The sequence below is a fragment of the Aquarana catesbeiana genome, linkage group LG05, assembly GCF_042186555.1.
Source record: "Aquarana catesbeiana isolate 2022-GZ linkage group LG05, ASM4218655v1, whole genome shotgun sequence".
Taxonomy (NCBI): domain Eukaryota; kingdom Metazoa; phylum Chordata; class Amphibia; order Anura; family Ranidae; genus Aquarana; species Aquarana catesbeiana.
Window position 1 is genome coordinate 136559300 of NC_133328.1, and position 25807 is coordinate 136585106.

A 25807-nucleotide genomic window follows, 5' to 3' on the forward strand; every position below is an offset into this window, starting at 1 on the left:
GAGGGCTAGCAAGGGGATCAGGGTTGGTCTGTGCAAAACCATTGCAGAGAGCAGGTAGGTATAAAACTGTCTTTATTTGGACATTAGGCTGCTCTAAGCAAACCTGGATGATGACATCCCTTTGTATAAACTCTGCCCTGCTTGTATCATGAATATTTTGGTAAAACTATTTCTAGAATGCATTACTGAACACAGCACATGGTTAACTCTGATTTTTAACTGTACAGACCACCAAACCAAAGAAAAGGAAAGATAGTTTATTGCCCAGAACCGGTGAGAAATAAATGTATACAGGTGTACAGTATCCTGCATTCAGATCCAAAATATATAATGTTCTGAACATAGCAGCGTTGTAGTGCCCATTCACACAGCATTGACAAAGCTCCAGTTTGGTCTATAGTGCTTAGCAGCCTGAACTAAAACAAGAAATCTCTGCATCCAGTGTTTAAAGAGGAAAGGATTGCCGCTACACCCAACCAGCCCAGTTAAATAAACGATAAGGAGCGGTCTCAGCCTACATGTCTCCACCAAACCACACACCCTGATGTATTTAACCCAGCCACCTAGGCTTAGTCATAGGGACACAGGGATTATGTTCTGGGACACAGGGATATGCTTTCACCTCTACTTTGAGAAGCGCCAAAAGCAATAAAAGCGCCCAAATCTTTACATGCGTACAGTGTAAGTGGACTGTATGCACTGTCACTGCTACCTAATGAATTCAGGGCCAATATGCTAAGATAAAACAACAATGTGTAGGCAGTGTTTATGGCACATGTGCAGAATGACCTTGGCCTTCGGTCATCCAGAATGATTGAAGTCCAAGGACATGGGACATGGGACTGACATCTCCTCCCTAAGGCTCGGTTTACACTGGAACCCGCTGCAGATCACACAAGAGCGCTGTGCGTCCCTGTTCCCCGTTTCAGGGATGAATCAGGGCCGAATCTATGCCTGAATTCGGCCCTGAAACGGAGCCAAGGACGCACAGTGTTTCTGTGCAGTGCGCTTCGCAGCCGCAACGGAGATATGTGAACCGGCTCCATAGGGAGCCAGTCACATTCTCCTGCTATGCAAATTAGATGCGGGGAAACCAGCATCTAATTCGCATAGGTGTGAACCCGGCCTTAAACAATAAAGCTCAAATCATTGTTAAATAAATAAACAGACATACAAAATATATGGTACTAAATGGCCGTAGGCACCTTTATTGGTTTATTGAAATTGAAAAACAAATAACTTTATTGGATTAACTGAAACTTCAACACATATCACTCAGTCATAGAACTCGAGCGAGATGATATCAATTATTCATTCAACAACGTCCCATCTTGATACAAGGGTGACAAAACCACATAAAGTGCCAGTGACAAGGGTGGGGAGGGTAGCTTACCGAGTTGATCCTGGTCAACTGCGAGGGGAGCCCATTTACTTATATACTGTTGGCCATAGAATCTTCTGAAAAGGCAAGTGTTTCTGGCCGAAAGCCCGCGTGGCAGTCCAAATAAGTCCCAAAGGGGCAGTAACATGAAAATAGCGAGCCAAAATATATATATATATATATATATATATATATATATAATATATATACACAGTATCTCACAAAAGTGAGTACACCGCTCACATTTTTGTAAATATTTTATTATATCTTTTCATGTGACAACACTGAAGAAATGACACTTTGCTACAATGTAAAGTAGTGAATGTACAGCTTGTATAACAGTGTAAATTTGCTGTCCCCTGAAAATAACTCAACACACAGCCATTAATGTCTAAACCGCTGGAAACAAACGTGAGTATACCCCTAAGTGAAAATTTCCAAATTGGGCCCAATTAGCCATTTTCCCTCCCCTGTGTCATGTGACTCGTTAGTGTTAGAAGGTCTCAGGTGTGAATGGGGGGCAGGTGTGTTAAATTTGGTGTTATTGCTCTCATTCTCTCATACTGGTCACTAGAAGTTCAACATGGCACCTCATGGCAAAGAATCTGAAAAAAAGAAATGTTGTTCTACATAAAGAAGGCCTAGGCGATAAGAAGATTGCCAAGACGTTGAAACTGAGCTGCAGCACGGTCGCCAAGACCATACAGCGGTTTAACAGGACAGGTTCCACTCAGAACAGGCCTCGCCATGGTCGACAAAAGAAGCTGAGTGCACATGCTCAGGGAGATATCCAGAGGTTGTCTTTGGGAAATAGATGTATGAGTGCTGCCAGCATTGCTGCAGAGATTGAAGGGGTGGGGGGTCAGCCTGTCAGTGTTTAGACCATACGCCGCTCACTGCATTAAATTGGTCTGCACGACTGTCATCCCAGAAGGAAGCCTCTTCTAAAGATGATGCACAAGAAAGCCCACAAACAGTTTGCTGAAGACAAGCAAAGGACATGGATTACTGGAGCCATGTCCTGTGGTCTGATGAGACCAAGATAAACTTATTTGGTTCAGATTGTGTCAAGCATGTGTGGCGGAAACCAGGTGAGGAGTACAAAGACAAGTGTGTCTTGCCTACAGTCAAGCATGGTGGTGTTAGTGTCATGGCCTGGGGCTGCATGAGTGCTCTCAACTACTTTGGTCGACCATGTCGAGGCCTGTTCTGAGTGGAACCTGTCCTGTTAAACCGCTGTATGGTCTTGGCCTCCTTGCTGCAGCTTAGTTTCAGGGCCCTTGGATCTTCTTATAGCCTAGACCAGTGATGGTGAACCTTGGCACCCCAGACGTTTGGGACTACATTTCCCATGATGCTCAACTACACTGCAGAGTGCATGAGCATCATGGGAAATGTAGTTCCAAAACATCTGGGGTGCCAAGGTTCACCATCACTGGCCTAGACCATCTTTATGTAGAGCAACAGTTCTTTTTTTCAGATCCTCAGAGACTTCTTTGCCATGAGGTGCCATGTTGAATGTTGAGTGCACAGTATGAGAGAGTGAGAGCGATAACACCAAATTTAACACACCTGCTCCCTATTCTCATCTGAGACCTTGTAACACGAACGAGTCACATGACACTGGGGAGGGAAAATGGCTAATTGGGCCCAATTTGGACTTTTTCACTTAGGGGTGTACTTACTTTTGTTGCCAGCGGTTAAAATAAAATAATAAAATATTTACAAAAATGTGAGAGGTGTACTTACTTTTGTGAGATACTGTATGGATATGTGAGGTAATGACAAATATACATACTGTATACAAAGATATGTGAGGTATATATGCTGTATACAGGGATATAGGGATATGTGAGGTAGTGACATATATATATATATATATTGGGTAGCACTCTCACCTAGCAGTAAGAAGGGTCGCTGGTTCGAATCCCAACCACGACACTACCTGCCTGGAGTTTGCATGTTCTCCCTGTGCCTGCGTGGGTTTCCTCTGGGCACTCTGGTTTCCTCCCACACTCCAAACACATGCTGGTAGGTTAATCGGCTTCTGTCCAAAATTGGCCCGAGTATATGAGTGGGGACCTTGAATTGAGAGTAGGGACTGATGTGAGTGTGCGATGTACAGGGTTAGGGATAATTGTAGACACGCACCCACACTCACTTGGGTTGAACTGGATGGACTGGTGTCTTTATTTAACCTTACTAACTATGTAACTATGTAATTATATATGTATACATATATATTAGAGCTGTAGAATTCTGGCCAAAATGAGAAACACTATTTTTTTGCTTAGAATTAGATCACGATTCCCTCGCCATTCTCGCGGCGTAAAATCTTTCACATTATAGAAAAAAATTGGGCTAACTTTACTGGTTAGTTTTTTTTTTTAAATTCATTAAAGTGTAATTTTTTCCCAAAAAATTGCATTTGAATGACCACTGCACAAATACAGTGTGACATAAAATATTGCAACAACCACCATTTTATTCTCTAGGGTCTCTGCTAAAAAAATGTATATAATGTTTGGGGGTTCTAAGTAATTTTCTAGCAAAAAAAAAAAAAAAGATTTTAACTTGAAACCTTGAAAAGGTTTAGTGTTTAAGTGGTTAAACTTCCCTCATTTTCGCACCAAAGTGTATTCCTTTGTTCTAAAGGACAAATCATTACAATGTTTATACTTAAGTTCCACTGCTAAAGAATGTTGTGATTCTTGGCAGACTGCCCGTTTTTTTTTTTTTTCCTGTCTTTTGACAGCTGTCAGCTTTAGCAGAGCAGAGGGAATTCTCTGCTGAGAAAGAATCGGGAAATACTCTTTTCAAGATCGCAACGGGAAAAAAATCGCGATAACGATTCTTAGCGATTATTCGTGCAGCTCTAATATATATATATAGATATATATATATCTATATATATCTATATATATATAGATATATATATATATACAGTATCTCACAGAAGTGAGTACACCCCTCACATTTTTGTAAATATTTTATTATATCTTTTCATGTGACAACACCGAAAAAATTACTTTACTACAATGTAAAGTAGTGAGTGTACAGCTTGTATAACAGTGTAAATTTGCTGTCCCCTCAAAATAACTCAACACAGCCATTAATGTCTAAACTGCTGGCAACAAAAGTTAGTACACTCCTAAGTGAAAATGTCCAAATTGGGCCCAATTAGCCATTTTCCCTCCCCAGTGCCATGTGACTTGTTAGTGTTACAAGGTTTCAGGTGTGAATGGTAAGCTGGTGTGTTAAATTTGGTGTTATCGTTCTCAGTCTCTTATACTGCTCACTAAAAGTTCAACATGACACTTCATGACAAAGAACTCTCTGAGGATCTGAAAAAAAAAGAATTGCTGCTCTACATAAAGATGGCCTAAACCAGGGATATGCAATTAGCGCACCTCCAGCTGTTGCAGAACTACAATTCCCATGAGGCATAGCAAGACTCTGAGAGCCACAAGCATGACACCCAGAGGTAGAGGCATAATGGGACTTGTAGTTTAGCAACAGCTGGAGGTCCGCTAATTGCATATCCTTGGCCTAGACTATAGGAAGATTGCCAAGACCCTGAAACTGAGCTGAAGCACGGTGGCCAAGACCATACAGCTGTTTAACAGGACAGGTTCCATTCAGTACAGGCCTCGCCATAGTCGTCCAAAAAAGTTGAGTGCACATCGTGCTCAGCGTCATATCCAGAGGTTGTCTTTGGGAAATAGATGTAGACGTAAGTGCTGCCATCATTGCTGCAGAAGTTGAAGGGGTCGGGGGGTCAGCCTGTCAGTGCTCAGACCAAAGGCAGCACACTGCATCAAATTGGACTGCATGGCTGTTGTCCCAGAAGGAAGCCTCTTCTAAAGATAATGCACAAGAAAACCCTCAAACAGTTTGTTGAAGACAAGCACACTAAGGACATGGATTACTGGAACCATGTCCTGTGGTCGGATGAGACCAAGATAAACGTATTTGGTTCAGATGGTGTCAATCGTGTGTGGCAGCAACCAGGTGAGGAGTACAAAGACAAGTGTGTCTTACCTACAGTCAAGCATGGTGGTGGTAGTGTCATGGTCTGGGGCTGCATGAGTGCTGATGGCACTGGGGAGCTACAGTTCATTGAGGGAACCATGAATGGCAAAATGCATTGTGACATAATGAAGCAGAGCATGATCCCCTCCCTTCTGAGACTGGGCCGCAGGGCGGTATTCCAACATAACAACCCCAAACACACCTCCAAGACAACTAACTGCCTTGCTAAAGAAGCTGAGGGTAAAGGTGATGGACTGGCCAAGCATGTCTCCAGACCTAAATCCTATTGAGGATCTGTGGGGCATCCTGAAACGGAAGGTGGAGTGCAAGGTCTCTAACATCCACCAGCTCCGTGATGTCGTCATGGAGGAGTGGAAGAGGACTCCAGTGGCAACCTATGAAGCTCTGGTGAACTCCATGCCCAAGAGGGTTAAGGCAGTGCTGGAAAATAACGGTGGCCACACAAAGTATTGACACTTTGGGCCCAATTTGGACATTTTCACTTAGGGGTGTACTTACTTTAGTTGCCAGCGGTTTAGACATTAATGGCTGTGTGTTCAGTTATCTTGAGCGGACAGCAAATACACTGTTATACAAGCTGTACACTCATTACTTTACATTGTAGCAAAGTGTCATTTCTTCAGTGTTGTCACATGAAAAGATAGAATAAAATATTTACAAAAATGTGAGGGCTGTACTCACTTTTGTGAGATACTATATATATATATATATATATATATATATACACCTCACATATCCTGTATACAGGGATATGTGAGGTGTATATATACTGTATACAGGGATATGTGAGGTAATGACGTATATACTGTATACAGGGATATGTGAGGTGTATATATACTGTATACAGGGATATGTGAGGTGTATATATACACCGTATACAGGGATATGTGATGTAGTGACATATATATACTGTATACAGAGATATGTGAGGTGTATATATACTGTATACAAGGATATGTGAGGTAATGACATATATACTGTATACAGGGATATGTGAGGAGTATATATACTGTATACAGGGATACATGAGGTGTATATATACTGTATACAGGGATATGTGAGGTAGTGCCATATATACTGTATACAGGGATATGTGAGGTGTATATATACTGTATACAGGGATATGTGAGGTAATGACATACAGTGGGGACGGAAAGTATTCAGACCCCCTTACATTTTTCACTCTTTGTTATATTGCAGTCATTTCCTTAAAAACATTTAAGTCCTTTTTTTTCTCCTCATTAATGTACACACAGCACCCCATATTGAAAGAAAACCACAGAATTGTTGACATTTTTACAGATTTATTAAAAAAGAAAAACTGAAATATCACATGGTCCTAAGTATTCAGATCCTTTGCTGTGACACTCATATATTTAACTCAGGTGTTGTCCATTTCTTCTGATCATCCTTGAGATGGTTCTACACCTTCATTTGAGTCCAGCTGTGTTTGATTATACTGACTGGACTTGATTAGGAAAGCCACACACCTGTCTATATAAGACCTTACAGCTCACAGTGCATGTCAGAGCAAATGAGAATCATAAGGTCAAAGGAACTGCCTGAAGAGCTCAGAGACAGAATTGTGGCAAGGCACAGATCTGGCCAAGGTTACAAAAAAATTCTGCTGCCCTTAAGGTTCCTAAGAGCACAGTGGCCTCCATAATCCTTAAATGGAAGACGTTTGGGGTGACCAGAACCCTTCCTAGAGCTGGCCGTCCGGCCAAACTGAGCTATCGGGGGAGAAGAACCTTGGTGAGAGAGGTAAAGAAGAACCCAAAGATCACTGTGGCTGAGCTCCAGAGTTGCAGTTGGGAGATGGGAGAAAGTTGTAGAAAGTCAACCATCACTGTAGCCCTCCACCAGTCGGGGCTTTATGGCAGAGTGGCCCGACGGAAGCCTCTCCTCAGTGCAAGACACATGAAAGCCCACATGGAGTTTGCTAAAAAACACCTGAAGGACTCCAAGATGGTGAGAAATAAGATTCTCTGGTCTGATGAGACCAAGATAGAACTTTTTGGCCTTTATTCTAAGCGGTATGTGTGGAGAAAACCAGACACTGCTCATCACCTATCCAATACAGTCCCAACAGTGAAGCATGGTGGTGGCAGCATCATGCTGTGGGGGTGTTTTTCAGCTGCAGGGACAGGATGACTGGTTGCAATCGAGGGAAAGATGAATGTGGCCAAGTACAGGGATATCCTGGACGAAAACCTTCTCCAGAGTGCTCAGGACCTCAGACTGGGCCGAAGGTTTACCTTCCAACAAGACAATGACCCTAAGCACACAGCTAAAATAATGAAGGAGTGGCTTTACAACAACTCAGTGACTGTTCTTGAATGGCCCAGCCAGAGCCCTGACTTAAACACAATTGAGCATCTCTGGAGAGACCTAAAAATGGCTGTCCACCAACATTTACCATCCAACCTGACAGAACTGGAGAGGATCTGCAAGGAGGAATGGCAGAGGATCCCCAAATCCAGGTGTGAAAAACTTGTTGCATCTTTCCCAAAAAGACTCATGGCCGTATTAGATCAAAAGGGTGCGTCTACTAAATACTGAGCAAAGGGTCTGAATACTTAGGACCATGTGATATTTCAGTTTTTCTTTTTTAATAAATCTGCAAAAATGTCAACAATTCTGTGTTTTCTGTCAATATGGGGTGCTGTGTGTACATTAATGAGGAAAAAAATGAACTTAAATGATTTTAGCAAATGGCTGCAATATAACAAAGAGTGAAAAATTTAAGGGGATCTGAATACTTTCCGTCTCCACTGTATATACTGTATACAGGGATATGTGAGGTGTATATATACACCGTATACAGGGATTTGTGATGTAGTGACATATATACTGTATACAGAGATATGTGAGGTGTATATATACTGTATACAGGGATATGTGAGGTAATGACATATATACTGTATACAAGGATATATGAGGTGTATATATACTGTATACAGGGATATATGAGGTGTATATATACTGTATACAGGGATATGTGAGGTGTATATATACTGTATACAGGGATATGTGAGGTAATTACATATATACTGTATATAGGGATATGTGAGGTGTATATATACTGTATACAGGGATATGTGAGGTGTATATATACACCGTATACAGGGATTTGTGATGTAGTGACATATATACTGTATACAGAGATATGTGAGGTGTATATATACTGTATACAGGGATATGTGAGGTAATGACATATATACTGTATACAAGGATATATGAGGTGTATATATACTGTATACAGGGATATGTGAGGTAATGACGTATATACTGTATACAGAGATATGTGAGGTGTATATATACTGTATACAGGGATATGTGAGGTAATGACATATATACTGTATACAAGGATATATGAGGTGTATATATACTGTATACAGGGATATGTGAGGTAATGACGTATATACTGTATACAGAGATATGTGAGGTATATATATACTGTATACAGGGATATGTGAGGTAATGACGTATATACTGTATACAGAGATATGTGAGGTGTATATATACTGTATACAGGGATATGTGAGGTAATGACATATATACTGTATACAGGGATATGTGAGGTGTATATATACTGTATACAGGGATATGTGAGGTGTATATATATATACTGTATACAGGGATATGTGAGGTGTATATATACTGTATACAGGGATATGTGCGGAGTATATATACTGTATACAGGGATATGTGAGGTGTATATATACTGTATACAGGGATATGTGAGGTAATGACATATATACTGTATACAGGGATACGTGAGGTGTATATATACAGGGATATGTGAGAGAATATACAGAGATATGAGGTGAATTCTGAGTGCCATGTATTAACAATTATGCACACTCCTAGCCATGTATGAGGAGTACTGTGGAGCAATGATGTATGTGATGATTATAGCAGTGACGAGGACGGTGTACACGGACGGCGAGTCCCTCTGACATGAGGACGGTGTACAGATGAGGGAAGACATGATGATGATGAGGAGGAGGAGGAGGGATGGAGTGGACAGTAGAAGGGAAGGACTGGGAAGAAGAAGGAGGAGGAGGAGGCGGTGATGAGCGGCGGCCTCCCTGCTGGGGGAGCGGCTGTACATCTCGTCACCTCGCCCAGGGATCTGTACACCGGAGGGGGGAGGGGGGCATTCTCCTCCCCGGGCAGGCTCCAGTGCCATGTCGGAGGCAGAGGGAGTCTCCGTGGTGGCAGCTCAGGGCTCTCCGGCTGGTGGAGGAGGAAGGGGAGCGGAGAGCCCGGCCGGGGGAGGTGCAGCACCGATCAGAATCGCTGCCAAGAAGGGGCAACTCCGCTCCGCTCCCCGGGCCAAGAAACTGGAGAAACTCGGAGTGTACTCCGCTTGTAAGGTAATCACACCGGGCACGGCGGTCTGTGTGTGTGTGAGAGACAACTTCACCTTCACACTGTGCAACACTACAACACCACAGTGACTGTACAACACCACACTGTGCAACACTACAACACCACAATGACTGTACAACACCACAATGACTGTACAACACTACAACACCACACTGTGCAACACTACAACACCACACTGCAACACTACAACACCACAGTGACTGTACAACACTACAACACCACAATGACTGTACAACACTACAACACCACACTGTGCAACACTACAACACCACAATGACTGTACAACACTACAACACCACAATGACTGTACAACACTACAACACCACAATGACTGTACAACACTACAACACCACAATGACTGTACAACACTACAACACCACACTGTGCAACACTACAACACAACACTGTGCAACACTACAACACCACAGTGACTGTACAACACTACAACACCACAATGACTGTACAACACTACAACACCACACTGTGCAACACTACAACACCACAGTGACTGTACAACACCACAGTGACTGTACAACACTACAACACCACACTGTGCAACACTACAACACAACACTGTGCAACACTACAACACCACACTGTGCAACACTACAACACCACACTGTACAACACTACAACACTACAACACCACACTGTACAACACTACAACACCACACTGTACAACACTACAACACTACACTGTACAACACTACAACACCACACTGTACAACACTACAACACCACACTGTACAACACTACAACACTACACTGTACAACACTACAACACCACACTGTACAACACTACAACACTACAACACCACACTGTACAACACTACAACACCACACTGTGCAACACTACAACACCACAATGACTGTACAACACTACAACACCACAATGACTGTACAACACTACAACACCACACTGCAACACTACAACACCACAGTGACTGTACAACACTACAACACCACACTGTGCAACACTACAACACAACACTGTGCAACACTACAACACCACAGTGACTGTACAACACTACAACACCACACTGTGCAACACTACAACACCACACTGTACAACACTACAACACTACAACACCACACTGTACAACACTACAACACCACACTGTACAACACTACAACACCACACTGTACAACACTACAACACTACACTATACAACACTACAACAACACACTGTACAACACTACAACACTACAACACCACACTGTACAACACTACAACACCACACTGTACAACACTACAACACTACAACACCACACTGTACAACACTACAACACTACAACACCACACTGTACAACACTACAACACCACACTGTACAACACTACAACACCACACTGTGCAACACTACAACACCACACTGTGCAACACTGACACTACAACACAACACTGTGCAACACTGACACTACAACACCACACTGTACAACACTACAACACCACACTGTACAACACTACAACACCACACTGTGCAACACTACAACACCACACTGTGCAACACTGACACTACAACACAACACTGTGCAACACTGACACTACAACACCACACTGTACAACACTACAACACCACACTGTGCAACACTACAACACCACAGTGACTGTACAACACTACAACACAACACTACAACACCACACTGTACAACACTACAACACCACACTGTGCAACACTGACACTACAACACAACACTGTGCAACACTGACACTACAACACCACACTGTGCAACAATGACACTGCAACACCACACTGTGCAACACTGACACTACAACACCACACTGTACAACACTACAACACAACACTGTGCAACACTGACACTACAACACCACACTGTGCAACACTGACACTACAACACAACACTGTGCAACACTGACACTACAACACCACACTGTGTAACAATGACACTACAACACCACACTGTGCAACACTACAACACCACACTGTGCAACAATGACACTACAACACCACACTGTGCAACACTGACACTACAACACCACACTGTACAACACTACAACACAACACTGTGCAACACTTACACTACAACACCACACTGTGCAACACTGACACTACAACACCACACTGTACAACACTACAACACCACACTGTGCAACAATGACACTACAACACCACACTGTGCAACACTACAACACCACACTGTGCAACAATGACACTACAACACCACACTGTACAACAATGACACTACAACACCACACTGTACAACACTACAACACCACACCGTACAACAATGACACTACAACACCACACTGTACAACACTACAACACCACACTGTACAACAATGACACTACAACACCACACTGTGCAACAATGACACTACAACACCACACTGTGCAACACTACAACACCACACTGTACAACACTACAACACCGCACTGTGCAACAATGACACTACAACACCACACTGTGCAACAATGACACTACAACACCACACTGTGCAACACTACAACACCACACTGTGCAACAATGACACTACAACACCACACTGTGCAACACTACAACACCGCACTGTGCAACACTGACACTACAACACCACACTGTGCAACAATGACACTACAACACCACACTGTGCAACAATGACACTACAACACCACACTGACTGTACAACACTACAACACCACACTGCAACAATGACACTACAACACCACACTGCAACACTGACACTACAACACCACACTGTGCAACACTGACACTACAACACCACACAGTGCAACACTGACACTACAACACCACACTGTGCAACACTGACACTACAACACCACACTGTGCAGCACTGACACTACAACACCACACTGACTGTACATCACTACAACACGACACTGTGCAACACTACAACACCACACTGTGAAACTCTACAACACCACACTGTGAAACAATGACACTACAACACCACACTGTGCAACACTGACACTACAACACCACACTGTGCAACACTACAACAATACATTGTGCAACACTACAACACCACACTGTGCAACACTACAACAATACATTGTGCAACACTGACACTACAACACCACATTGACTGTACAACACTACAACACCACACTGTGCAACACTACAACGCCACACTGACTGTACAACACTACAACACCACACTGTGCAACACTGACACTACAACACCACACTGCAACACGTCAACACCACACTGACACTACAACACCACACTGTACAACACTACAACACCACACTGACTGTACAACACTACAACACCACACTGTGCAACACTGACACTACAACATCACACTGTGCGACACTACAACACCACACTGTACAACACTGACACTACAACATCACACTGTGCAACACTGACAGTATAACATCACACTGTGCAACACTGACACTACAACACCACACTGTGCAACACTACAACACAACACTCTGCAACACTACAACACCACAGTGACTGTACAACACTACAACACAACACTGTGCAACACTACAACACCACACTGTACAACACTACAACACCACACTGTGCAACACTACAACACCACACTGTGCAACACTGACACTACAACACAACACTGTGCAACACTGACACTACAACACCACACTGTACAACACTACACCACCACACTGTGCAACACTGACACTACAACACAACACTGTGCAACACTGACACTACAACACCACACTGTACAACACTACAACACCACACTGTACAACACCACAGTGACTATACAACACTACAACACAACACTGTGCAACAATACAACACCACACTGTACAACACTACAACACCACACTGTACAACACCACACTGTGCAACACTTCAACACCACACTGTGCAACACTGACACTACAACACAACGCTGTGCAACACTGACACTACAACACCACACTGTACAACACTACAACACCACACTGTGCAACAATGACACTACAACACCACACTGTGCAACACTGACACTACAACACCACACTGTACAACACTACAACACAACACTGTGCAACACTGACACTACAACACCACACTGTGCAACACTGACACTACAACACAACACTGTGCAACACTGACACTACAACACCACAACACCACACTGTCTAACAATGACACTACAACACCACACTGTGCAACACTACAACACCACACTGTGCAACACTGACACTACAACACCACACTGTACAACACTGACACTACAACACCACACTGTGCAAAACTGACACTACAACACCACACTGTACAACACTACAACACCACACTGTGCAACAATGACACTACAACACCACACTGTGCAACACTACAACACCACACTGTGCAACACTACAACACCACACTGTGCAACAATGACACTACAACACCACACTGTACAGCACTACAACACCACACTGTACAACAATGACACTACAACACCACACTGTACAACACTACAACACCACACTGTACAACAATGACACTACAACACCACACTGTACAACACTACAACACCACACTGTACAACAATGACACTACAACACCACACTGTACAACACTACAACACCACACTGTACAACAGTGACACTACAACACCACACTGTGCAACACTACAACACCACACTGTGCAACAATGACACTACAACACAACACTACAACACCACACTGTACAACACTACAACACCGCACTGTGCAACAATGACACTACAACACCACACTGTGCAACAATGACACTACAACACCACACTGTGCAACACTACAACACCACACTGCAACAATGACACTACAACACCATACTGTGCAACACTACAACACCAAACTGTGCAACACTGACACTACACCACACTGTGCAACAATGACACTACAACACCACACTGTGCAACAATGACACTACAACACCACACTGACTGTACAACACCACACTGTGCAACACCACACTGTACTACACTACAACACCACACTGCAACAATGACACTACAACACCACACTGTGCAACACTGACACTACAACACCACACTGTGCAACACTGACACTGACACTACAACACCACACAGTGCAACACTGTGCAACACTACAACACCACACTGTGAAACACTACAACACCACACTGTGAAACAATGACACTACAACACCACACTGTGCAACACTGACACCACAACACCACACTGTGCAACACTACAACAATACATTGTGCAACACTACAACACCACACTGTGCAACACTACAACAATACATTGTGCAACACTGACACTACAACACCACATTGACTGTACAACACTACAACACCACACTGTGCAACACTGACACTACAACACCACACTGTGCAACACTGACACTACAACACCACACTGTGCAACACGTCAACACCACACTGACACTACAACTCCACACTGTACAACACTACAACACCACACTGACTGTACAACACTACAACACCACACTGTGCAACACTGACACTACAACACCACACTGTGCAACACGTCAACACCACACTGACACTACAACTCCACACTGTACAACACTACAACATCACACTGTGCAACACTGACAGTATAACATCACACTGTGCAACACTGACACTACAACACCACACTGTGCAACACTGACACTACAATATCACACTGTGCAACACTGACATTACAACTGCAACACTGACACTACAACAACATACAAGACTGCTGACACAGCATGTCCCAGTGTAACACAACACACACCCAGCACTGCAAGACTGCTATCATCACATGGTATAACACAGACAACAAAAACACACAGCACTACAAGACTGCTGACACAACATGTTATAATCTAACATTGACACAACACACAGCACTACAAGAGACTGCTGACACCACATAGTATAAGACAACAAGAGACTGCCAACATAACGTGTTATAAAATTGACAACAACAACACACCCAGCAATACAAGACTGCTGACACCACACACTGTACTGTCATACTGAAACAGCAACATACAAGACTGCTGACACAACACATTGTAGTGTAACACTGACATCCAGCACTACAAGAGACTGCTGACATAACATGTCATAACATTGACAACAACAACACACCCAGCAATACAAGCTTGCTGACATAACATGTCGGAGTGTAACACAACACCACCCAGCACTACAAGTCTGCTGACACAGCATGGCATAGTGTAAATAAAGCCTGGTACACACTATAAGTTTCTTTTTTCTTTTAACCCAGCGGGCTGAATGAAATAAACTGACAGATCACTGCACTAACACAAGCAATGTTAGTACAGTGATCTTCCCCACTGTGCTATTGTGTTCTGACAGGAGGAACCCCCGCCACCGACAGAACACACTGATTAGCGCTTGCAGCCATTGGCCAGTACTAGACTAATAGTTTGATTTTCATATGGTTAGAGTCCTCACTGTGATAGTTGATTTTCATTTCAAGATCAAAAATGAACAAATTAACACGTTAGAAATGTTATTTTTAAACAGACGATTTTCTAATTATTTGTGGGTTAGACGTTCAAAAAAATAAAATAAAAAATAAACAGAAATGTGCATGAGCAATAGAGGTAGTAGTAGAAACCGAAAGGAAAAAAACAATGTTTAATGTTAAAAACAATCGAAAAATTGTTGAAAGTCGCTGGAAAGTTTCCAATATAATGATTCGGCCTTTAAAAGAACATTTCAATTTTTTTTTTTTTCATTCTTTTTTTATTTAACTCATCTATGGCCAGCTTTACGCTGCCACAATACACCCAGCACTACAAGACTGCTGACATATGTCATAGTGTAAAGCCTCGGACACATGATGCGAATATTGGACGAATGATTGTCTGTTTTTTTTTTGTCTCATATCGAAAATGAAGAGGTTACCTTAAGCAGAGCTCCACCAAAAAAGGGGAAGCTCCGCTTGTCTGCCTCCTCCCCCTCTCTGCTGCCACATTTGGCACCTTTCGGGGGGGGTGGGGTTGGTTTTGACAGTACCCTCTCCCACTTCCAGTTGAGTTCGAAGTTCATCCCCCCTCCTCCCTCCCCCCCGCAGCCGGCCCATTCACAGAGCGCAGCGTGATTCGCGCATGTGAAGCCTCAAGGCTTCACTGACGGTTTCCCTTAGCAGAGATGGCGGCGGCAGCACCCGATAGCCGATTGAAAAATCGACTTGGGTGAAGACACCTCTGGATCCCTGGACAGGTAAGGCCCCTTTCACATTTTTACCGCAATTTTGCGGTCGCGGTTTTGATGCGATTTCAGGGAATGCCTGTGTAACATTCAACTCACTGAAAGTTAGACCAAAGTAGTACAGGGACTACTTTGAAGTCGACACGACTTGAAGTCGCTCATATATGAATGGTTATTATTGGAAATCATGGGGAACGACTTGTCATGCGACTCTGCAGTCCCAAGTCGCATAAGTGTTAAAGGGGCCTAAGTGTCCTAATAGTAAAAGTCAGCAGCTACAGCCATTTTTTTCTGCAGGAGCCTGGAGCTCCTCTTTAAGTTACGAAAATTCTCACACGACAGAATGCAACTTTGGAAGTGATGTAATGTGTTGTATTGTATATGTGCGCGGTCTTGGTCACTTGATTTTGTTTGGATGTATACTGTACTGATTAAACGAAAATCGATCGTTCACTTTTGTATCGTAAGAAAATTTTATTTTTTTGTACTTGTCCCTTCGGATAATTTCCTATGAACTGTCATAATCGGCTCTCGAAAGCTGTATACTAAGGATGAGATTATCCTACAATCACTTTAAAAACGGTATTTTTCATCTGATTTTTTCATCGTGTGTATGAGACGTAAAACTGACACAATACACCCAGCACTACAAGACTGCTGACACCACATGGTATCACATTAACAACAACAACACGCCTATCAATACAACACTGCTGGCACATGTCATAGAATAACACGGACACAACAACATCCAACATTACAAGACTGCTGACACAACATCTCCTGCCTTGGCACAGTCCTACTCTGTTGTCACCAGGGCAGATGAGTCCAGGTCCTAGTCCAAAGCCACCAAGAACTTCTCACTGTACAGGGCAAATAATAAGCAGCCAAGGCATTCCCCGCCCACAGCCATACATATACATGCCTCTTGTATACATGCAGGGAGGAAATGTCTTTGCTGCTCATGATTGGCTCTATACAGCAGGAGCTTCCTGGTGGGATAGCTCAGGAGGGTTTAACTTAGGATCTGAACACACACCTGAGCTCACCCGTAAAACAGTTATTGTTCACACAGTAGACTGAGGGAAGTCTGTACAATCCAATCATATACATTTCGCTGGATATATTGTACACTGAGACATTGGGGGGAGATTTACTAAAACTGGTGCACTCAGAATCTGATGCAGCTGTGCATAGCAGCCAATCAGCTTCTAAATTCAGCTTGTTAAATTAAGATTTGGCAATAAAACCTGGAAGCTGATTGGTTTCTATGCAGAGCTGTACCAGATTTTGCACTCTCCAGCTTTAGTAAATACCCCCCCCCCCCCCCCCATTGTGACAGAACAGAGCAGGGCTCTTTATATTCCAAGATACAACAATCAGTCAGTGGTATACTACAGACAGCTACTGGAAGTGTGCTTTAGAACTGATGTAGTGTTGTCTTTGAGGTCACTGTAATGTGACGCTATTTACACAGGAGCCTCATGTGGTGGAGTACTTGAGACAGTGTTGTGTGAGGTGTGAAACCATAATATTGACATTTTACTGCTAGTGAGTGTTGGTAGTTAGGAAATAAATATGCTGACATATGAAAAGAAGACAAGAACAGCTAATGTGAGCGAACTGTTACATCTTATTACACTTTTAAAATACAATAGGTTTTAGAATTTTAACCTGTATAGAAGGATTGGAGTTTAAGGGATACCCGTTATTAGTTACATCGAGCTATTAACCACTTCAGCCCTGGAAGAATTTACACCCTTCCTGCCCAGAGCACTTTTTGCAATAGGGCAATGCGTTGCTTTAACTGACAATTTCATGATCGTGTGACCTTGCACCCAAACAAAATTGACGTCCTTTTTTTCCCCACAAATAGAGCTTTGGTGGTATTTGATCACCTCTGCGGTGTTTATTTTTTGCGCTATAAACTAAAAAATGAGTGACAATTTTGAAGAAAAAGCAATATTTTTTACTTTTTGCTATAATAAATATCCCCCAAAAATATATAAAAAAACGATTTTTCTCCTCAGTTTAGGCCGATGTGTATTCTTCTACATATTTTTGGTAAAAAAATTCCTTGATTAATCGTTAATTTATTTGATCAATCAAAATTTTTTTCATCGGTAGGCTGCCTGCCCTGGGGCCGCTCTGGGCCAAGCTGTGGCTGCACCGCAGTGCTCCGCTCCCTCCTCCTCCTTCTCCACTATATGTCATACACAGTCTGCGGGCATCTCCCGCTGTGTGTCTCCGAGCTGAGTGTGAAAACTTTGGCCGCGCTGTGAGAAAAGTCTGCAGTGTTCTGTCTATCACACGAGCTGATCTAGGAGGAGGGCGGGACTTTTTCTCACAGCGCGGCCAAAGTTTTCACACTCAGCTCCGGGACACACAGCGGGAGATGCCTGCAGACTGTGTAATCTCGGCACAGGCACTGACTACAGTGAGACTGCATTATGGGCACGGTGAGGCTGCCATTATAGGCACGACGAGGCTGCGATTATGGGCATGGTGAGACTGCGTTATGGGAACGGTGAGGCTGTGGTTATGGGCACAGTAAGTCTGAGGTTATGAGCACGGTGAGACTGAATTATGGGCACAGTAAGTCTGAGGTTATGAGCATGGTGAGACTGCATTATGGGCACAGTAAGGCTGCGATTATGGGCACGGTGAGGCTGCGATTATGGGCAGGTAAGGCTGAGATTATGGGCACGGTGAGTTTATGACGTGTGACGTCCTAGCCATGCCCCGCTATCTCCGGCTTCGGCCGTTGCCATAACAACGGTGCTAAATCAGCTAAAAGTAGTTGGATCTGTATGTGCGTTATAATTAATCGAAATTAGTCGATTAATCGATTAAAAAATAATTGATTAATCGAACACGAAAATTTTAATCAGTAACAGCCCTAATTGATTGTTTTGCGCGCGAGTCCACAATGCCATGTCTTAAAGGGGACGTACCTGTATGCCCATTTGTGCAGCCGTGCCATTGTGCCGACGTATATCGTCATGCGCTGGTCGGCAAGTGGTTAAAGAAGCAAGCTTTCAAGGGTTCTTTGTGCGGCATTAAAACTGTGAAAACAGTTGGCATAGCAGCATTTACTACAGATAATTGTCACTTTCATATTTTTATTTTATTTATTTTAGGGATCGACCGATATCGTTTTTTGCAGTGCCGATACGAAACCGATATTTCGCCCCACCTCTCCTGCCGGTAGCCGATACTATTTGCCGATATTTTTTACATTTAAACATTTTATTTTTTACACTGTCCTTTTAAAATTTTTTGTTTTTTTATCCCTTGTGACAGTAATAGGCATTGACAGGTACTCTTTATGGAGAGATCGGGGATCTATAAGACCCCAAACCCCTCCTCTGCATTTGAAAGTATTCAAAACATCAAGATCAGCATTTTTGAATACTTTACTTTTTAAAACTGGCGCCTTTAAGATGCCAGTAATCCGGGAAGTGATGAAGTGATGTCATGACATCGCTTCCTGGTTACTAGATCCAAGCGATGCTTTGTTCAGGTCTTTGGTCATGGCATGTCCCCTGGCTGGTTACTCGGGCCCCCCCCCCCCCCCGGTGGGACGGGAGAGCCCAGGCAAGTGGCGGGAGGAGGGGGGTGTGTGGCGTCCCCTCCTACAGCTTGTAATAACAGCCAAGAGGCTGCTGAGCCGCATCATTTGTTATTACAATAAAGCAAACCCCTTGAAGCAATATCGGTAATATCGATCAGTTTTTTGATACTTCTGAAAAAGTGAAGTTCAACCGCCGATAATCGGTCGATCCCTAATTTATTTAGAGAACTCCAAAGTAAGCGGGTTCTTGTTTTTACTTTAAGACCCCTTTCACACTGAGGCAGTTTTCAGACATTTTAGCACTAGAAATAGCGCCTGTAAAGTGCCTGAAAACTGCCTCACCTTGCCACCCGAATGTGAAAGCCAGAGTGCTTTCTCACTGGGGCAGTGCGCTTGTGGGAGGCTAGAAAAAGTCCAGCAAGCAGCATCTTTGGGGCGGTTTGGAAGCGCAACACTGGTGTTTTTAACCCCTTCTTCGGCCGCTACTGGGGGTTAAGAGTGGCGCTGCAGTGCTAACGGCAGGGGCGGCCCCATTGTGAAAGGGGCCTTAATATTTCTTTATCATCCTTTGAGAAACACAGGAATGTAGATATTCTTTGACATGTGGGTTATACTGCCACTTTAAGAAGGTATGAACACTGAAAAACAAAAGAAACTTTAAAGAGGAGCTCCAGTCACCCCCCACAAAAAGTACAAATACTGTAGCTGCTGATTTTTATATTTTTATATTTTACCAAAATGTGGGTATTATATTGTGTTTATATGCACAAAAATTCATTGTATTATATTTTTTTCTGAAAAAAAAAAAGTTGGATAAACAGTTGCACAAATATCATGTAACATAAAAAATTTGCACCTACGATCTATTTATTCTACAAAGCTTCTGCTTTCAGAAAATATTCTGTGGGGGTAAGGTAATTTTATGGCCAAAAAATACAGATTTTTACATGGGTACAAAAAATGAAAACAATGGTCTAGAGCAGAACTGGTTAAGCCAGCATTCAACTGTCAAGTCAGTTTTTTGCTTGCATCCTAGGAGGTTAAATATAATTTGTCAGACTTTTTACCAACCTGATTGATGCATGTTGTATGTTCTGCTATGCGGTGAGGCACTTTAAAAAAAAAAAAAACTAACTAGCAAGCTCCCAATAAATAATATTGATGGCATGAATAAAACCTAGAAAACTCTATTAAAAATAATGTCACTGTAAAAATATAAACTTATGCCGCGTACACACAGGCGGACTTTTCGACGGACTAGGTCTGAAGGACTTTTCGACGGACTTTCCGAATGAATGGACTTGCCTACACACGATCAACCAAAGTCCAACGGATTCGTACGTGATGACATACGACCGGACTAAGTTCATAGCCAGTAGCCTATTGCTGCCCTAGCGTTGTTTTTTGTCCGTCGGACTAGCATACAGACGAGTGGACTTTTCGACCGGACTCGAGTCCGTCGGAAAGATTTGAAACATGTTTCATTTCTAGGTCCGTCAAACTTTTGGGAAAAAAAAGTCCACTGGAGCCCACACACGATCGAATTATCCGACGGACTCCGGTCCGCCGGACCAAGTCTGCCGTAAAGTCCGCTCGTGTGTACGCGGCATTAGCCTACCTTAAAAGTTAGCTTCAGTGAGAAACTCGGCATTCACTTTAATTCACTATTTTTTTCATGTCTGGGAAGTATTTGGTCACCCCCACAAGACTGATGCAGGAGTCCATCATCAACATCTGCTACTTTCTGATTTCTGGCCAGTGTACATTGCCTTTAAAAAGTATTCATACCTCTTGAAATAAAATAAATATGTGAAAAGTGTGGCTTGCATTTGTATTCAGCCCTCCTGAGTCAATACTTTGTAGAAGACTTTTTGCTGCCATTAAAGCTGCAAAATTTTTTGGGGATGTCTCTACCAGCTTTGCATATCTAGAGAGTGACATTTTTTGCCCATTCTTCTTTGCAAAATAGCTCAAGCTCTGTCAGATTGGATGGAGAGCGTCTGTGAACATAAATTTTCAAGTCTTGCCACAGATTCTCTATTGGATTTAGGTCTGAAATTTGACTGGGCCATTCTAACACATGAATATGCTTTGATCTAAACTATTCCATTGTAGCTCTGGCTGTATGTTTAGGGTCATCGTCCTGCTGGAAGAAGAACCTCCGCCCCAGTCTCAAGTCTTTTGCAGACTCTAACAGGTTTTCTTCTAAGATTGCCCTGTATTTGGCTTCAACCATCTTTCCATCAACTCTGACCAGCTTCCCTGACCCTGCTGAAGCAAAGCATCCCCACAACATGATGCTGCCGCCACCATGTTTCACAGTGTGGATGGGGTGTTCAGGGTGCTGTGCAGTGTTAGTTTTCTGAAACACTAGCATTTTGCTTTTAGGTCAGAAAGTTAAATTTTGGTCTCATCTGACCAGGGCACATTCTTCCACGTTTTCTGTGTCCCCCACATGGCTTTTCGCAAACTGCAAATTGGACTTATTATTGCTTTCTTTCAACAATGACTTTCTTCTTGCCACTCTTCCATAAAGGCCAGATTTGTGGGGTGCACGACTAATGCCCTGTACACACGATCGGACATTGATCGGACATTCCGACAACAAAATCCATGGATTTTTTCCGACGCATGTGGGCTCAAATTTGTCTTGCATACACACGGTCGCACAAAGTTGTCGGAAAATCCAATCATTCTGAACGCAGTGACGTAAAACACGTACGTCGGGACTATAAACGAGGCAGTAGCCAATAGCTTTCATCTCTTAATTTATTCTGAGCATGCATGGCACTTTGTGCGTCGGATTTGTGTACACACGATCGGAATTTAACCGATCGTATTTTGTTATTGAAAATTTTATATCCTGCTCTCAAACTTTGTGTGTCGGAAATTCCGATGGAAAAAGTCAGATGGAGCCCACACACGATCGGAATTTCCGACAACACAATCCGATCGCACTTTTTCCATCAGAAAATCCGACCGTGTGTGCAGGGCATAATAGTTGTACTGTGGACAGATTTTCCCACCTTAGCTGTGGATCACTGCCCGGCCTGTCAGTTTAGGTGGACGGCCATGTCTTTGTAGGTTTGCTGTTGTGCCATACTCTTTCCATTTTCAGATGATAGATTGAACAGTGCTCCATGAGATGTTTAAAGCTTGAGATATTTTTTTATAACCTAACCCTGCTTTAAACTTCTCCACAACTTTATCCCTGACCTGTCTGGTGTGTTCCTTGGCCTTTATGATGCTGTTTGTTTACTAAGGTTCTTTAACAAACCTCTGAGGGCTTCACAGAACAGCTGTATTTATACTGAGATTAAATTACACACAGGTGAACTCTATTTTCTAAATAGGTGACTTCTGAAGGCAATTGGTTCTACTAGATTTTAGTTAGGGCTATCCGAGTAAAGGGGGCAGAATACAAATGCATGCCACACTTTTCAGATATTTATTTGTAAATAATTTTGAAAAACATTTATCATTTTCCTTCCACTTCACAATTATGTGCTACTTTGTGTTGGTCTATCACAAAAAAATCCCAATAAACATGACAAAATGTGGAAAATGTCAATACTTTTTCAAGGCACTGTACATAGTAGGTAGGGCATTGTACAGGGGTCAGTAGCATGTAGGGCAGTGTACAGGGGTCAATAGAATATAGGGCAGTGTACAGGGGTCAGTAGGATGTAGGGCAGTGTACAGGGGTCAGTAGGATGTAGGGTGGTGTACAGAGGTCCGCAGCAGGTAGGGTGGTGTACAGGGGTCAGTAGGATGTAGGGCAGTGTACAGGAGTCAGTAATTGGTAGGGCAGTGTACAGAGGTCAGTAGTATACAGGGCAGTATATTATTATTATTATACGAGATTTATATAGCGCCAACAGTTTACGCAGCGCTTTACAATGTATAAGGGGGACAACACAATTACAGTACAGTTCAATACAAAAGGTACAGGAGGGCCCTGCTCATAGAGCTTACATTCTAAAGGGAGGGGGTGGTGGTACAAAAGGTAATAGCTGCAAAGAATGATTTTATGGGGGTGGAGGTGTCAGTAGTTTGAGGTGTCAGTAGTTTGAGTAGAGGTGTCAGTAGTTTGTAGAGCAGTATACATGGGTCAGTAGTATGTAGAGCAGTGTACAGGGGTCAGTAGGATGTAGAGCGGTGTACAGAGGTTAGTAGTATGTAGGGCAAGGGTCAGGAGGGCATGGTACAGGGAGGTCAGGAGGGCAAGGTACAGGGGGGTCAGGAGGGCACAGTACTGGGGCGTCAGAAGGGCAGTGTGTTGTCAAATAAGCATGTCTATTTTTTTGGATGTCTTGTTCCGTTGCCAGCCCACTCATTTCAGTAGGCTGCCTTAATGCAACAAACATTAACGCTCAAAAAAAGTGAGTTAATGCAATGCACCAGGACACCGTTCTCAGTATGCCAAGTTTAGATTTAAAAATGTGGTCATCTAGAATAGAAATATATTTTACGTTCAATAAGTTTTTATTGTTTTGTACATTTTTAAACATAAAAGAACAAGAACAGGACCAGACACCAGACAGAAGGTGTGTCGGTCGAACAAAATTGAAATATATGAACATTAATATAGTGCATTCCATTACAGACATATAGATAACTTGGAAGGGTGTCAATGAAATGATGATTCCTACATAGTCCTGACATTCGGGTAACTGCCTTCCTTGACGTTCTGGACGCCCTAGAAATATATTTTATCGGGTATTTGCAATATGAAGGAAAAGCAAGTACCGTATATACTCAAGTATAAGCCAAGTTTTTCAGACCATTTTTTAGGCTGAAAAACTCCCCCTCGGCTTATACTTAAGTGAGCCGTAATTTTTATTACAAAAAAGCCCGCCCCGCCTCGAGACGAGGAGGAGGCGAGGCGGGCTTTGGTTTAATGGACGGCTGAAAAGAATGCATTACACAGCGGGAGACACATGCTGTTTTCGTAATAAAAGGTACGGCTGCAACTGGGCATAGTGAGACTGCAACTGGGCATAGTGGGACTGCAACTGGGCACAGTGAGGCTGCAACTGGGCATAGTGGGACTGCAACTGGGCACAGTGAGGCTGCAACTGGGCATAGTGGGACTGCAACTGGGCACAGTGAGGCTGCAACTGGGCATAGTGAGGCTGCAGATGGGCATTGTTTACTGGTAGCTGCTGCATTTTCCCACCTTCGGCTTATACTCGAGTCAATATGTTTTCCCAGTTTTTTGTGGTAAAATTAGGTGCCTCGGCTTATATTCGGGTCGACTTATACTCGAGTATATACGGTATGTTTTTAATAATTTTCTG

The 25807-nt window shown here is 43.0% G+C and overlaps 1 protein-coding gene across 4 annotated transcripts in view; it reads left to right on the forward strand.

Annotated features, from left to right (window-relative positions):
- Nucleotides 1–9478: 9478 nt before the first annotated feature.
- KAT2B (lysine acetyltransferase 2B) overlaps nucleotides 9479–25807 on the forward strand; it is a 140046-nt gene continuing 123717 nt past the window's right edge. For 2 of the 4 annotated variants that reach the window (XM_073630221.1, XM_073630223.1), the window contains exon 1: nucleotides 9480–9816. In XM_073630221.1, coding sequence (XP_073486322.1) covers nucleotides 9628–9816 — 189 coding nt within the window. In that variant the 5' untranslated portion in view covers nucleotides 9480–9627. Of the gene's footprint in view, nucleotides 9817–25807 lie in introns of all 4 variants that reach the window. The other 2 variants (XM_073630222.1, XM_073630224.1) reach the window with 2 other exon arrangements.